Genomic DNA, 16,687 nt, shown 5'->3' on the forward strand with positions numbered 1-16,687 from the left:
AATGTCTTTCATAGGACACAAGGTTTTCTCTTTTAATAAATTTGAGTTTATCAGTTATTTCTTTCATGAGTTCTGCTTTTGATGTTGTATCTGAAAACTCATTGCCAAATTGAAGATCACCTAGATTTTCTTTGATGTTATCTCCTAGAAATTTTATAGTTTTGTATTTTACATTTAGGTGTAGGACCCATTTTTTTTTAAAAAAATATTTTATTTATTTATTCATGAGAGACACAGACTGAGAGAGAGGCAGAGACACAGGCAGAGGGAGAAGCAGGCTCCATGCAGGGAGCCCGATGTGGTACCTGATCCCAGGACTCCAGGATCACACCCTGGACCGAAGGCAGGCACTATACCGCTAAGCCACCCAGGGATCCCCTGTAGGACCCATTTTGAATTAATTTTTTGGTAAGTTGCAAAGCTTGAGTCTAGATTCTTTTTTCTTTTTGGCATATGGATGTCCAGCTATTATAGCATCATTTGTTGAAAAGACTAGTGTTATAGGTTGAATTGTATCCCCCTACTACAATTCATATGTTGAAGCCTTAATCCCTAGTACTTTAGACTGTGAGTATATTTAGAGATAGAGCCTTTTTTTTTAAAGGATACTTTTTAAGTAGATTTTTAAAGAAGATTTTTTATTCATTTATTCATGAGAGCACAGAGAGAGAGAGAGAGGCAGAGACATAGGCAGAGGGAGAAGCAGGCTCCATTCTGGGGACCCTGGCACCACACCCTGAGCCGAAGGCAGATGCTCAACTGCTGAGCCACCCAGGTGTCCCTTAAATAGATATTTAAAAAGGTTTCTATTTTTTATTTTTTTAAAGATTTATTTATTTTATTTATTTATGATAGACATAGAGAGAGAGAGGCAGAGACATAGGAGGAGGGAGAAGCAGGCTCCATGCTGGGAACCTGATGTGGGACTTGATCCCGGGACTCCAGGATCGTGCCTTGGGCCAAAGGCAGGCGCCAAACCGCTGAGCCACCCAGGGATCCCAAAAAGGTTTTTATTTTTAAAAAAGTTTTTATTTAAGTAATCTCTACACCCAATGTGGGGCTTGACCTCACAACCTTGAGATCAAGAGTCATATGCTCTTTTGTCTGAGCCAACCAGGTGCTCCAAGATAGGACCTTTTAAGAGGTAATTAAGTTAAAATGGATTTTTAGGGTGGGACCTAATCCAAGATGACTGGTTTCCTTGTAAAAGAGGAGGTTAGAGACACCAAACACATACATAGACCAAGATATGACCATATGAAGACATAGTGAGAAAGTGGCCATCTGTAAGTCAAGGAAAGAGGCCTCAAAAGACATCAAACCCATCAACACTTTGGTCTTGGACATTTAACCACCAGAACTGTGAGAAAAACAAATCTGTTTTTAAGCCACCCTGTCTGTGATATTTTGTTTTAGCAGCTCTAGCAGACTAATACGACTATCTTTTCTCCATTGAATTACCTTTACTCCTTTGTCAAAGATCAGTTGACTATATTTGTGTGGATCTATTTCTGTGCTCTCTATTCTGTTCCATTAAACAGAATATTTGTTTTTTAATTTTTATTTATTTATTTTTATTTTTAATTTTTTTAAAGATTTATTTATTTATTTATTTATTTATTTATTTATTTATTCATGATAGACATAGAGAGAGGCAGAGACACAGGCAGAGGGAGAAGCAGGCTCCATGCTGGGAGCCCAACGGGGGACTCGATCCCGGGACTCCAGGACCACGCCCTGGGCCAAAGGCAGGAGCCAAACCGCTGAGCCATCCAGGGATCCCCTTGTCTGTTTTTTTAAACCAATATCATACTGTCTTGGTTATAGTAGTTTTATGGTAAGTCATGGAGCCAGGTAGTATCAGTCTTCCAAGTTTGTTCTTCTTCAGTATTGTGTTGGCTATTCTGAGTCTTTTGCTTTTCCATATAAACTTTAGAATCACTTTGTCAGTATGCACAAAATAACTAGCTGGGACTTTGTTGGGGTTGCATTGAATCTAAACATCAAAATAGGGGATCCCTGGGTGACTCAGCGGTTTGGCTCCTGCCTTTGGCCCAGGGCGCGATCCTGGAGTCCTGGGATCGAGTCCCACATCGGGCTCCCTGCATGGAGCCTGCTTCTCCCTCCTCCTGTGTCTCTGCCTCTCTCTCTCTCTCTCTCATAAATAAATAAATAAATCTTAAAAAAAAAAGAATTAGGATACCTACATTTATAAAAAAAAATAAACATCAAAATAGGAAGAGCTGAGATTTTAATAACATTAAATTTTCCTATTCATGAATATGGAATCTTTCTCTCTCTTTCCTTCTTTCTTTCTTTCTTTCTTTCTTTCTTTCTTTCTTTCTTCTTTCTTTCTTTCTATCTTTCTTTCTTCTTTCTTCTTCTTTCACCTTCCTTCCTTTCTTCCTTTCTTTACTTTCTTTCCTTTCTTCCCTTTCTTTCCATCTCTATCTCCAGCAAGGGGCTTGAATTCATAGCCCTGAGATCAAGAGTCGCAAATTGCATGCTCCACCAACTGAGCCAGCCAGGTACTCCCTCTATTTATTTGGATGTTTTTGGGTTTCATTCATCAGTTTTGTTATTTTTTTCATGTAGATCTTGTGCATATTTCATTAGATTTATACTTAAGTATTTCTTTTTTGGTGCTAGAGTAAATGATGTGTTTTTATTTTCAAATTCCAATTTTTCATAGCTGGTATATAGGAAAGCAACTGACATATATTAGTTTTCCTTGGGGGCAGGCAGTTGTTTAGGATAGTAAAGTCCTCTGAACTTATTCAAAATTATTTCCTTTATGAGAGGGGGAGGAGAGTGTGAAACCCTCCTGAAACTGGACCCCCAGGAGTTTTCAGTCTGTCAAGCTAGCCCAGATGCAGTCTACAGGAATGAATGAATGATCTTTTAAATATTCCTTCCAGGCTCTAACAGTGGCTTCTGCTGCAGTAAGTTGTGATTCTTTGTATTCTCCTGTCTTTCCAGTTTTCAGGATGATGATTTGCTCTCAGTTGTCTTTCGGATGAAACAAGATGCTGATTTTTCGTTTGTTCAGCATTTTGCAGATGTGAGAATGGAAGTTACAATGTCCAAGCTCTTTATATGTCAGACTAGAAACTGAAAGACTCATAGTTTTTTTTTTTTTAGACTTTATTTATTTATTCATGAGACACACACAGAGAGAGAGAGAGAGAGAGAGAGAGAGAGGCAGAGACATAGGCAGAGGGAGAAGCGGGCTCCCTGCAGGGAGCCTGATGTGGGACTTGATCCTGGAACACTCCCGGAATGCCAGGATCAGGACCTGAGCGGAAGGCGAATGCTCAACCACTAAGCCACCCAGGTGCCCCAGACTCATAGTATTGAAAGGGCATCAAGAACCTCATATATTTTAAAAATCACTAATAGCATTGTATTGAACAATATAAAGATTTTTAAAAATAAAGTTTTATTTTAAAAAGTATGTGATTATTTTTAAAAAAGATTTTTTAAAAATTTATTCATGAGAGACACAGGGAGAGGCAGAGACAAGCAGAGGGAGAAAAGCAGGCTCCCTATGGGGAGCCTGATTTGGAACTCAATTCCAGGACCCTGGGATTACGACTTGAGCCAAAGGCAGGCACTCAACCACTGAGCCACCCAGGTACCCCCAAAAGTACATGATTATTAAAGAGAATTTCAGACTATTAAAAAGGATAGTAATTGAAAAAGTAGTCTTTAATTAGTTTCACCACCCAACACCATCTCTATTCACATCCTAGTAAATATCTCTTATTTTGTGAAGTACCTACAGTTTGCTATTCCCTGTGCTACATGCAGGTTCTATTGAGTCTCTTGCCCCTGAATTATTGTGTACATACATGCTTTGTCATGAACTCAGTTCTCCCAACCATTTTCCTCTGGTTTAACTAGTACTGGTTCATTATCATAGTATCCAGTGATATCATTTGGTATTACCTGGAACAAAGAAGATTCCACTTATAGACATACACACATGGGCAGACATCACCTGGTATAGTACTTGGTGGTGAGATAGTCATCCCGTATGTGTTTATACTGTTGTTCTTTAAATTATAACAAAATGAAAATATAAACATATAAATTCATGGATTTCCCAGAATATATTTGGCCATTGGCCATTAGTTTGAAAAAATAACTTTTCAAAAAAGGATTTTATTTATTTATTTGAGAGAGAGCACAAGCAGCAGGGAATGCAAAGGGAGAGGGAGAAGCAGAGTCCCCACTGAGCAGGGAGCCTGATGCGAGGCTCCATCCCAGGACCCTGGGGTCATGACTTGAGCTGAAGGCAGATGCTTCACTGACTGAGCCACCCAGGCACCCCCCAAAAAAGAATTACTTTTAAGATATGTATAATTAGGTGCCTACTTTGGCCTTAAAATTTTAATCCCAAACCCATAAAATCTTAGCTTTAAGTGAAACTAATTCTTGGTACACCTGCCATAGAAAACTATTTGTGAAATGCACAAGAAAAAATACTGAGTAAGGTGCCTTATTTGTGTGGATGTAAATTCAGTAAGTGCATATGAAATCTGATGTATGTTTTATCATAGATATAATTCTCTACCTTACATTCCAGCAGCAATAGTTAACTCAATAAAACTTTAAGCTCTGTCAACACCTTACTGAGTTACTTTACATTGCAGAAAACCTTTCCACTATTAGGAATTGAGAAAGGCAAAAAGTGAGTGGCCACTATTTCTTTACTAATTATAGCTTTATCTTTGTGCTACATAGGATTGATAAGATTGATTGAGATCCTCAATCATATACTCTTCCCTATGTCACCTAGTCAAAGTCCATATCCTATAATTGGTGCTTTCTACCATTCTTACTGAGATACCTCATGATTCTCCAATGGGTTATACTCTCCCTCTCTGCATAAAGCAATAAACCCAACTTGTTCAGCCTTAGGTTTGTTTCTGGTGGTTCTTTGACCTGAGGGCATTGCCAGAATATATAAATAAATTAAGTCATTAGTTTGTTCAGCAAAGATTAATTAAGTTTGTAGTATGCGATTCTAAGCTGCTTGAGTGTTTGGCTTAAAATCTTTGAGGATATGATAAAACTTACAGACCTTCTTGCTGGAAAAATGAACATTTATTAAAAAATTCACTTCCACTTTCAGGGGTTTATAGATCTCTTTAAGAATCTGTCTGGATCTAGCAATTATGAATAAGATTCACTCTGGCTTCAAGGAGTTCAGAATCAGCACCAGGGAGTAAGTGATATATTTATTTATTGGGAACATCCCATAAATAGAGATTTGCAAATGAAAATGACCTCCTCAGTAGAGAACTTAGGTTACAGCAGGGTAAGGTTAATTCTGGAAGTGTATCCTTTTCCTTCTGCAGTTATTTTTAAAATGAGGTAAATTTGTTATCTTATTTTTAATTTTTTAAAATTTTTATTTATTTATGACAAACATAGAGAGAGGCAGAGACACAGGCAGAGGGAGAAGCAGGTTCCATGCCGGGAGCCCGACATGGGACTCGATCCCGGGACTCCAGGACTGCACCCTAGGCCAAAGGCAGGCGCGAAACCGCTGAGCCATCCAGGGATCCCCGTAAGTTTGTTATCAATTTATACTAATAACACATTATTTTTGATTGTGTGAAGAGAGAGAAGTATTGCAAAATGGGCAATTCACACAGTGCTCCTTTCAAATGGTACAGGATTATTTCTTCTCTCTCATTTACAAAATCTTATTCCATCACTTGAGACAGAGTATGAATAAGGTGAGGGAATTGTTTTGTCAGTGAAGAAAAATTGTGTTAGAAGGACCAGAGCATTTGCATTTGAAGTGACCAAACTACAGAAAGTAGTAAAAAGTCCTGTGTCTCTTCACAGCCCTGAGACTTGAGCTGCAGCCCTGAATGTCTGAAATATCCTTGAGGATAAGACCCATATTTCACTTAGTTCTATATCCTAAACACACAAAAAAGAGTAAATATTTGTTAAAGAAATGTATAGTCCCATACTGCCAAACTCTTTTCTTTATTCCCATCACTCTTTCCCACCTCATAGGTCCTGATCCTATGACTGCCTTTCTGCTGATTTTGCCATGTCAACTGTTTAAGGAAACAAATGATCTGTTTGGAGTTCTGTCTGAACCCCTGCTCAGTTTGGTTATTTCTGGACCATAAAGACCCCCAGTTCCAATCAGTCCCTTATAGGGCTGCATAGCATTCTTGCAGACCCTCCAGAATGTTTCTATATCATAGGTAAATTGTATGAACTCTACATGGGATGGATGTAACATAAATGTTAGTTAGCATCTCCTGCTGCCAAAACCTCCTCTACCTCCTGAATTCTTAGCAATCTCTTGGATACCAGTCCCAATGGCCTGAATGATCCAGTTCCACTGCTTCTGGGAGCAGCACTGTCCTTATGACACCTCAGATATTCTTTCGAGAGCCGTATATTCAAGTCAATTTCTGCCTCTGTCTTATTTTCTCCCCACCCCTATAGTCAAAGATCTTCTGCTTCTGCCTTTTTTTCTCTGCAGGGTAGGCCCCATGTTGCTGATGACCTATCAGACCTCATATCAGTTTTTTTTTTAAAGTAAACTTTGTATTTCATAATAATTTTAGATTTATGGAAGAGTTGCTGTATTTGTTTCTTAAGATACTGTAGCAAATTACAATAAACTTGGAGGCTTACAACAACAGAAATTTAATCTTTCACAGGTTTGGAGGCCAGAAGTCCAAAATTAAGGTGTCAGCAGAGCCTTGCCCCCTTGAAGGCTCAAGGGGAAAATCCCTCTTTGCTTCTTCCAGCTTCTTTCTTTCTTTCTTTCTTTCTTTCTTTCTTTCTTTCTTTCTTTCTTTCTTTCTTTCTTTCTTTCTTCTTTCTCACACACACACACACACACACACAGAGAGAGAGAGAGAGAGAGAGGCAGAGACACAGGCAGAGGGAGAAGCAGGCTCCATGCAGGGAGCCTGACGTGGGACTCGATCCCGGGTCTCCAGGATCACACCCTGGACCGAAGGCAGCACTGAACTGCTGAGCCACCCGGGGCTGCCCTGCTTTTTCCAGCTTCTAATGGCTTCTGGTGTTCCTTAATTTGTGGTTATGTAACTCAGTCTCTGCCTCTATGCCTTCATATGCTTATTCTTTGTGTCTCTGTATGTACTCCTTTCTTCTTGGATGGATCCCAGTCCGGGGCACCTGAGTGGTTCAGCGGGTTAAGCATCTACGTTCAGCTCAAGTCATGATCCCAGGGTCCTAGGATCTAGCCCTGCATCAGGTTCTCTGCTCAGTGGAGAGTCTGCTTCTCCCTCTTTCTCTGCCCCTCCCCCCAGCTTGTGCACATGGGCTCTCTCTCTCTCTCATTAATAAATAAAAGGTCTTTAAATTAAAAAAAAAAAAAAAAGAAAAGGTTACCAGTCCTTGGATTTAGGCCTACTCTAAATCCAGAATGATCCTATCTCAGGATCCTTAATTTAATTACATCTGCAAAGACTATTTCCAAATAACTTCATATTGTGAAGTTTTGACAGACATTTCTTAGGGGGGACACTATTCAATTATCCCTGTTATAAAAAGATAGTGTAGCAAATTCCTGTATAGATAATACTCTTATATCAGCTTTTAATCTGAAGTAGACACATCTTCGGTGTGCCTGGGTGGCTCAGTGGGTTAAGCATCTGCCTTAGGCTCAGGTCATGATCCTGGGGTCTTTGGCTCAAGCCCCACATTGGGCCCCCTGATGAGCCTATCTCTCCCTCTGCCTGCTGCTCTCCGTGCTTCTGCTCTCTCTCTCTGTCAAATAAATAAATAAAATCTTTAAAAAGTATATTTCAAGTAGACATATCCTCAAACCAAGAAAACCAAGTAAATCTCTGTAGTGCAGGGACTTCATGCCCAGGTGCCCAAGGCCACATCTCTTGGTGCCCAGTCATTTCAGATACCTCATAGAGTGATGAGGTTCCACTACATCAGAGGTGCAGTGTGAGAGCAGGTTTGTGTTCTGTGAAGAAACTGAAGACATTATTTCCATTTTTATTCTTTGGGATCTACCTTGGATGTTGGCACTGGTTTTTAAAAATTAAATGTTTTATTTTAACATAATTATTGATTCACATTGGATATATAGTTGGAATATATAGAGAGGGAGATCTTTTGTCCTATTTCTTCAGTTTTCCCCAATGGTAGCTTCTTATAAAACTACTGTATAATATCACAACCAGGATATTGACATTGATACATTGCACTGATTTTACTCAGATTTCTCCAGTTATTTTTTTTCTGTATTCATTTCTCTATCCCTTCCCCATTCCCTCCCTTCCTTTGTCTCCATATTTAGTTCTATGCAAGAGATTTTTTCTTTTAAACCTTTAACGTGGGGTTCATCCCCCATCTTTTCCTACAACAGAATTCGAGGACTCATTAAAAAGAATTTGAAAATCCATTAGAGACCCAAAGGAGCCTGCTTGTCCTTCCTGGAGATAGGACAAAAGTAGAGTTAAAAGTAGAGTCCCCATCCTAAACAAGGCTGAGAAAATGCCTTTTATTCATTTCTGAAGAATTGGTCCTATTAAGGGGATGACTTTAAACATTTTCTGTAAGTCACTTTACTTAAGAAATGGGCTTTGAATTCAAAGAGATGCATGAATTCTGGTCTCCAGCTCACAAGTGATAAAACCCATGCACATCATAAATGCTCAAAAGAGTACAGCAGGTGTCAGATCAGACTATGCCAAAGTGTTTGAATTGTAACTTGAAGCTAATGGAGTGCTATTGAAGCATTTTAATTGGAGTGACACAAGCAGATTACATTTTAGAGAGATCTAGAGTGACTCATTACCTTTTTTGGGTTACCAGCTTATTTAAGACTCAGGAAAATCACCAATCCACTTTCTATAAAAATGCAAAAAACATGCATAATACAATAACACAATATTAAATACAATTTCAGGAAGCTTCTGAAAACCTCAGACCCTCGTTTACAAACTGGAGTGGAGGAATTTTCTTTTTCCATTGGAGGTACCTGAATGGATTGGGAGAAGGTGGGAGACGAATATACTCATCTGCTGAAGGGACAGAGCCAGTAGAGAGGGAGAGGTAGGAGATGTAGTGGAGGAGAGAATTATGAAAATTATCCCATCATTTTCTCTTTAGCTCTAAGTAGCCTGGAAGGATTCAATATTCTCAAGAACAAAGGAGGTGAGAACAACTTAGGCCTAAGAGGGATACTTCTAGTGCATCAGAAAGAAGGAAAAGTGGGTGTGAGAATAAATAACAGTGGGACTTGGAGAAAATATTTATGGGATTTCTTTTTTTCTTTTTTTTTTTTCCTGTGTAGAAAGTGAAGCGATTGGCTGAGGGTGAAGGGAAAGAAGGTTTGGGAAAAGTAGAGGTTTGGATTAGCTGCTGAGAGAAGTGTAGGAGGAAGCTGAAAAGTAACATGAGAAAGACAGCAAGAGCTAGGGGCTCAGCGGCAATCCGAGGTCATGGATTTGGAGTGGCACCAGTCCTTGGCAAAGTGTAATTCTTATTCAGGATCTCTCACACACTGCTAAAAGGCAAGTGTGTATTATGTGGCATTTTACAGAGAGAACACAGTACAAATCATTTAATTTTTTTATTTTTTATTTTTATTTTTTATTTTTTTAAGATTTTTATTTATTTATTCATAGAGATGCAGAGAGAGAGAGAGAGAGAGAGAGTGAGAGAGAGAGGCAGAGACACAGGCAGAGGGAGAAGCAGGCTCCATGCCGAGCCTGACGTGGGACTCGATCTCTGGTCTCTAGGATCACGCCCTGGGCTGCAGGCGGCGCTAAACCGCTGCGCCACCGGGGCTGCCCATTTCATTTTTTTTAAAAAAAGATTTTATTTATGAGAGACATACACACAGAGAGACAGAGACATAGGCAGAGAGAGAAGCAGGCTCCATGCAGGGACTCAATCCCAGGACCACAGGATCACACCCTGGGCCTAAGGCAGACACTCAACCGCTGAGCCACCCAGGCTTCCCTGTATTATTTCATTTTATATAAGTAAGAGTAGTGCTTTGATTGATAATTTGAATCAATCAAATTATGTTGCTGTGATCTGACTCACACTGATATCAGCAAAAGATCGAGTCTGACCCCTTGGGCTGTGCCAAGAGTACATAATCCTATGAAAAATGGCAGAGGAGCTTAAGCCCCCATACTTCCTTCTTTTTCACATCTGTGTGGTATTAGGGCTCTAGGGAATTTCTGAGTTAGTAGATGCCAGTGTTCTTGGCCCAAATTTAAAAGCACAGATTATTCCAGGAATTATTGGACAAATTCTCTTTTGCCTTATGAAGTACTATTTTTTTTTTCTCCGAGACTTCACAAGAAAAGGTGAGGGGAAATGAATGGAAACCAGATATATGTTTAAGTGCATATATTTCATGACTGCCTGGATGGCTAGTACTGTGAAATATTTTTATTTATTTTCTTTTTTTAATAATAAATTTATTTTTATTGGTGTTCAGTTTGCCAACATACAGAATAACACCCAGTGCTCATCCCGTCAAGTGCCCCCCTCAGTGCCCATCACCCATTCACCCCCACCCCCCGCCCTCCTCCCTTTCCACCACCCCTAGTTTGTTTTCCCAGAGTTAGGAGTCTTTATGTTCTGTCTCCCTTTCTGGTATTTCCTACCCATTTCTTCTCCCTTCCCTTCTATTCCCTTCCACTATTATTTATATTCCCCAAATGAATGAGAACATATAATGTTTGTCCTTCTCTGATTGACTTACTTCACTCAGCATAATACCCTCCAGTTCCATCCACGTTGAAGCAAATGGTGGGTATTTGTCGTTTATTTATTTATTTATTTATTTATTTATTTATTTATTTATTGGTGTTCAATTTACTAACATACAGAATAACCCCCAGTGCCCGTCACCCATTCACTCCCACCCCCCGCCCTCCTCCCCTTCCAACACCCCTAGTTCGTTTCCCAGAGTTAGCAGTCTTTACGTTCTGTCTCCCTTTCTGGAATTTCCCACACATTTCTTCCCCCTTCCCTTATATTCCCTTTCACTATTATTTATATTCCCCAAATGAATGAGAACATATAATGTTTGTCCTTCTCCGACTGGCTTACTTCACTCAGCATAATACCCTCCAGTTCCATCCACGTTGAAGCAAATGGTGGGTATTTGTCGTTTCTAATGGCTGAGTAATATTCCATTGTATACATAAACCACATCTTCTTTATCCCTTCATCTTTTTATGGACACCAAGGCTCCTTCCACAGTTTGGCTATTGTGGACATTGCTGCTAGAAACATCGGGGTGCAGGTGTCCCGGCATTTCACTGCATCTGCATCTTTGGGGTAAATCCCCAACAGTGCAATTGCTGGATCGTAGGGCAGATCTATTTTTAACTCTTTGAGGAATCTCCGCACAGTTTTCCAGGGTGGCTGTACCAGTTCACATTCCCACCAACAGTGCAAGAGGGTTCCCTTTTCTCCACATCTTCTCCAACATTTGTGGTTTCCTGCCTTGTTAATTTTCCCCATTCTCACTGGTGTGAGGTGGTATCTCATTGTGGTTTTGATTTGTATTTCCCTGATTCCAAGATCTATAAAGAACTTATTAAACTCAACACCAAAGAAACAAACAATCAATCATGAAATGGGCAAAAGACATGAAGAGAAATCTCACAGAGGAAGACATCGACATGGCAGCACACACATGAGAAAATGCTCTGCATCACTGGCCATCAGGGAAATACAAATCAAAACCACAATGTGAAAGATTTTTAGAAAGTTGAAATATGATCAGGATGCTTGGGTGGTTCAGTCGGTTAAACGTCTGCCTTTGGCTCAGGTCATGATCCCAGAATCTGGTATCTAGCCCTGCATCAGTCTCCCTGTTCAGTGGGGTGTCTGCTCCTCCTTCTCCTTCTACCCCTCCCCTCTGTTTGTGCTCCCCCTCTCTCACTCTGTGTCTCTCAAATAAATAAATAAAATCTTTTAAAAAAAGGAATATGCTCAGTATCACTCTGGTCATTATATGTTTCATTTTTTATTTCTCTTATTCTCTCTCTTCAATCCTGTAGGGAACATTATAAGAGTTATGAGCTATCTCCCATTCCTAAGGCTCTGAAACATAGATATTTGGTAAAATAAACATTTACATTGCTGATAAAGGATATGAATGTCTTCAGCTGGATTGAGAGGTGACTGGAGGGAAGTCAACTCTGGCATTCAGAAGTGCTACTTTTCTGGGTCTTCTAAATATCATAAGGTTGTTCAAAACTCACCTTCAAGAAGTGAGTTTTACTGGGTCTAGAGGGTTAAAGGCTGGTAGCTGAAGTCCAGGTGCATTATTTTTTGTTACTACATTTTTCTCTTTGGGCTGGATAGAAAGTCTATAAGAAATTCAAAGAATCTCTAACAGGCTACAGTTGTCAGGCTACCCCTGACCATGCTAGCCCTTCCTTCTGGATACCCCCTGCAGGATTTGATGCATTAATTTATATAAGGCCTAATACATAGTATACACTTAAAAGATATTAGCTACTATTACTAATCTCAAATAGGCATTGTGCATTGCTATCAAAGTTAAATTTAATATACATAATTACTAAACTATGATTCAAAAATTTTTGTACTTATATAACTGTATTACTAGGTAGAGATGATAGTCCTTTTGAAATTCTTCCATTGTGTTTTCTCCTTTGAGGAACAAAGGACATTATGTCTTTATTTGTACTATGTGAGTATCCCTCTAATTATAAATAGTAAGTAAAAATGATGCAACTCACTAACTGCCTCACTAATATAATAGGCAAATAATACCTAATCTTGGATTGGTAAATAATGACACCTCTACTTTTTGTTTCTAATATTAGCTTTGTTTCCAACTTTAATTACCAACTGTACCAACTACATCCCAATAATTTGAAAGATTAGATAAAATCCATTATTTTAATGATCACAATTCAATTATTAGTCAATATTTGTACCAGACTCTGAGAATATAAAATAGAAAAGAGGAAAGAAAACTTTTCCTTTTCCTTCAACCATATTTTTCTTATATTTTGGAAAAAGAAAAAGAAAACCCAAAACAAAAACAAGCCAAAGCCAGTATACCACTCATTCCTGTGAAACTACTGCCATTTCTAGGCACTGTCAAGTTTTTTTCCTTCCTTTGGTGGCAAACTCCTCAAATGAATGGTTTATGTATCTTGAACCCATTAAATATGCTTGATTCCGTTTACACCTTATTTTCATCCCCATTTTGTACCATGTCAGCTCTCAACAAAAGTGAGGGTCTTCTTTTCCCAAATCCTTGGATGTATCCTTGTTGTCTTCCCATCCTTTCTAATAATAGGTATTCCTTACCCTTAACACTTGGCTCTCATCTCTCCCTTTTTTTTCTTTTCTCTTACTGAACTTATTCTTTTGGAGACAATATATTTTTTACTTTAATTATGTGGTTGCAACCCACATTCTTTGTCATTAGCTATGACTCTTTTTTTTTTTTTGAAAGAAAAACTATTTATTAAAAAAAAAAAAGTAGTCTCTGGGAACGGAGGGTTAGTCCATGTGGGCCTTCAGTGTCCTGGTGGTGATTTTGTCCTTCTCAATGATGTGGACAATGACTCCCATACCTGACACCGCATCCCGATCCACAGCATTCAGCATGGCTTGTGAGATGTTTTCAAACAGGTGTTCTGGGTCCATGTTGGGCTCCCAGAGGGACTCGCACATCCCATACATTTGTTCGGAGCAGGTGCCACTGACCACAAAGTCATCAGTCACCATGGGGCAGCCGATGAGGTCTAGAGAGCAGATGAAGGGCTTAAAGGTCTTTGGGTCCAACCCAGTGATGACTGGCTCTGTGTAGTAGGGGCCAAACCGTTTCTCATACAAGAGGTTGGCCACCATACTCATGAGTGTGTAGGGCTTGATCTGCTGGCCTTCCTTCAGCTCATACAGGTTTAGCCGGAACTTGAGACACTGGGCAACAGCCTGGACATCCGTGGCGAGCCCGGCCAGGCCTATGTACAGCCGATCACCCATGGGAAAGATCTGGAAGTCCGTGGTCACCATCTGGGCCTGGATCCCAAAGCGCCTGTCGGCAGCTATGGCCATGCAGTTCTTCCCCTTCATGGCCATGACGGCCCCTCCATTATAGGACATAATAGACATGGCTGCGGTGCCGAGGGACCCCCCCCCCCAGCTATGACTCTTTCCATTATCTATGAGACATCTTAGAGCTGACGTAATAATATACCAGAAATTTAGTGCTTAAAAAAATGAAAATGTACTGTCTCACAGTTCTGGAGGCCACAAGTCCAAAATCAAGATGTCAGCAGGGCTTCACTCCCTTAGAAGGCTCCAGAGGAGAGCCTTGCCTCTTGCCACTTTGTGTAGTTGTCAGCATTCCTTGGCTTACTTAATTTATGGCCACATCATTACAATCTCTGCCTCTGTCTTCACACTGCCTTCTCTTTGTGTCTCCTCTTCTGTTTGTCTCCTATATGTGTGGGAGACAATCCCATTGGATTTAGGGCCCACCTGGATAATCTAGGTTATCTCTTCATCTCAAGATTTTTAACTTAAATTACTTCTGCAAAGACCCTTTTTCCCTTTCTTTCTTTCTTTCTTTCTTTCTTTCTTTCTTTCTTTCTTTCTTTCTTTCTAAGATTTTATTTATTTATTCATGAGCGACGCAGAGAGAGGCAGAGACCTAGGCAGAGGGAGAAGCAGGCTCTATGCAGGAAGCCTGATGTGGGACTCAGGCATAGGACTCCCGGGATCATGTCCTGAGTCAAAGGCAGATGCTCAACCACTGAGCCATCCAGGCACCCCAAAGACCCTTTTTCTAAAGAGGGTGATGCACAAATTCTGAGGATTAGGACATGGACAATATCTTTCTGGGGGTTATCATTCAACTCACCACATTAGATATAAGAAGAACACTATACAATCAGATGACAAATGACAACTGATACCAAATTTAGATGTTGGGTAACAGGGAGGAGAGGAGTGGAAGACTAGAGCACACGTGCCCTATCTAAAGTGGCCAGCCCCTCCTCTATTGACATGGGGACATACAGACTCATAGTTGCCAGTTCTTCTGATATCCTCAGAGAAGCTAGAAATCCAGATTTTTTTATGTGTTGGGAAATAATTAAAATCTAAAAAATATGCTTAAGCAGTAATACTGTGGGAAGATCAAACCTGTCCTTGGTCAGATGTGGCAAACTGCCAGCTTGTGACCTGTTGTCTATAGTCTGATGTTCAGAGAGCGGCTCTGATGAGAAGAGCAGAGAACTCTCACCTTAAAGGTGAGAGAGTGATGAATCTAATGCCAGTTGAGATAGGAAGAAAGATACTACTATTAACTTTGACTTGCCACTTTTTGCTGTTTAATTCAATGAAAAACTCAAATAATTTCTAGACCTGAAAGGTCAGTTTCTTGTTGATGTTCTCTGATAAAATTTTTAAGTTGAGGATTGTACGATGTTGCCTGCTTAATAGCGTGCGTAAACTTTTGGAAGGAAATCAGAAAATTCTTTTTTATGTGTCATTCAAACCTTTATTTTTAGGCTGATTCTTTTTCTTCATGGTTTTTAGTAGCAGAGTAAATATTAATGTGACAATGTCACAGCCATACTGAAATATATGTAGTATCCTGGATATTCTGTGCTCTCTTTCATCTTTATCCCTTTCACCACTGTGCAATCACCCTCACTTCCTAGCGTTTCAATTAAAATATAGCTTTCCCCATTAGCTTTTCTTAAGGCCCTGAGGCTGTGTTGAATGCCCCCTTACTAAACCTTGGAATAGTGGTTCTCAGTGGGGGCAGTACTGCCACCTGAAGGATAGTTTGAAATTAATGGAGCTGGTTTTGGTTGTCATGATGAGATGTTACTGGAATTTTGTGAGGAGGACCAGTATGCTGGTGTCTTGTAATTTATTTTTAAAAGATTTTATTTATTTATTCATGAGAGACACAGAAGGAGAGAGAGGCAGAGACACAGGCAGAGGGAGAAGCAGGCTCCATGCAGGGAGCCTGACATGGACTTGATCCCGGGTCTCCAGGGTCACGCCCTGGGCTGAAGGTGGCGCTAAACCGCTAAGCCACCAGGGCTCTGGAGTCTTGCAATTTAAAGGACAGTTTCACATAATAAAGAGTTGACTTATATTTGTAAGCATTTCGAATGTCCTGCTGGACATTTGTATAGTTAAAAAATATTTATAGGTACCTAACCTAAACAGAACTCATTTTACATATAAACACAATGTAGTTTTGCACCATTGAAATAAACTGAATTTTCTAGAAATGTAGCTTTTAAATAAATCTAGTGAAGATGATGCTGTTTTTTTGTTGTCATTGTGGGTAACTTACCTTAGAGTTTTTCTTCATTTCAGAAAATGATGATTATGGTTTTTGAAGCAAATGCAACATACCTGAATCAGTCTACATTTGTAGCTATTTCCTTCATGGTGATTTTAAGTGTATTAGTCAGCTCAGGGTGCAGTAAAAAAAATACCATAGACTGAGTGGCTTAAATGCACATATTTATTTCTCACAGTTCTAGAGGCTGGAAAGGCTAAATTCAAGGTGCCAGAGGATTTGGTTTCTGGTCAGGGCTGTCTTCCTGGCTTGTAGATGACTGCCTTTTTGCTGTGTCTTCACAAGATGGAGAGGAGTGACAGCCAGCCCTCTGATGTC

At 39.8% G+C, this 16,687-nt stretch overlaps 1 protein-coding gene across 1 annotated transcript; it reads right to left on the reverse strand.

Moving 5' to 3' along the window:
- Positions 1 to 13,507: 13,507 nt before the first annotated feature.
- Positions 13,508 to 14,174, reverse strand: LOC112658404 (proteasome subunit beta type-3-like). The gene has a single exon (XM_035698175.2). The coding sequence runs from the start codon at positions 14,152 to 14,154 to the stop codon at positions 13,540 to 13,542; it is 615 nt and encodes a 204-aa protein (XP_035554068.1). The 5' UTR covers positions 14,155 to 14,174; the 3' UTR covers positions 13,508 to 13,539.
- Between the last annotated feature and the right edge of the window lie 2,513 nt (positions 14,175 to 16,687).

Source organism: Canis lupus, chromosome 12 (assembly GCF_003254725.2).
Source record: "Canis lupus dingo isolate Sandy chromosome 12, ASM325472v2, whole genome shotgun sequence".
Lineage (NCBI taxonomy): Eukaryota > Metazoa > Chordata > Mammalia > Carnivora > Canidae > Canis > Canis lupus.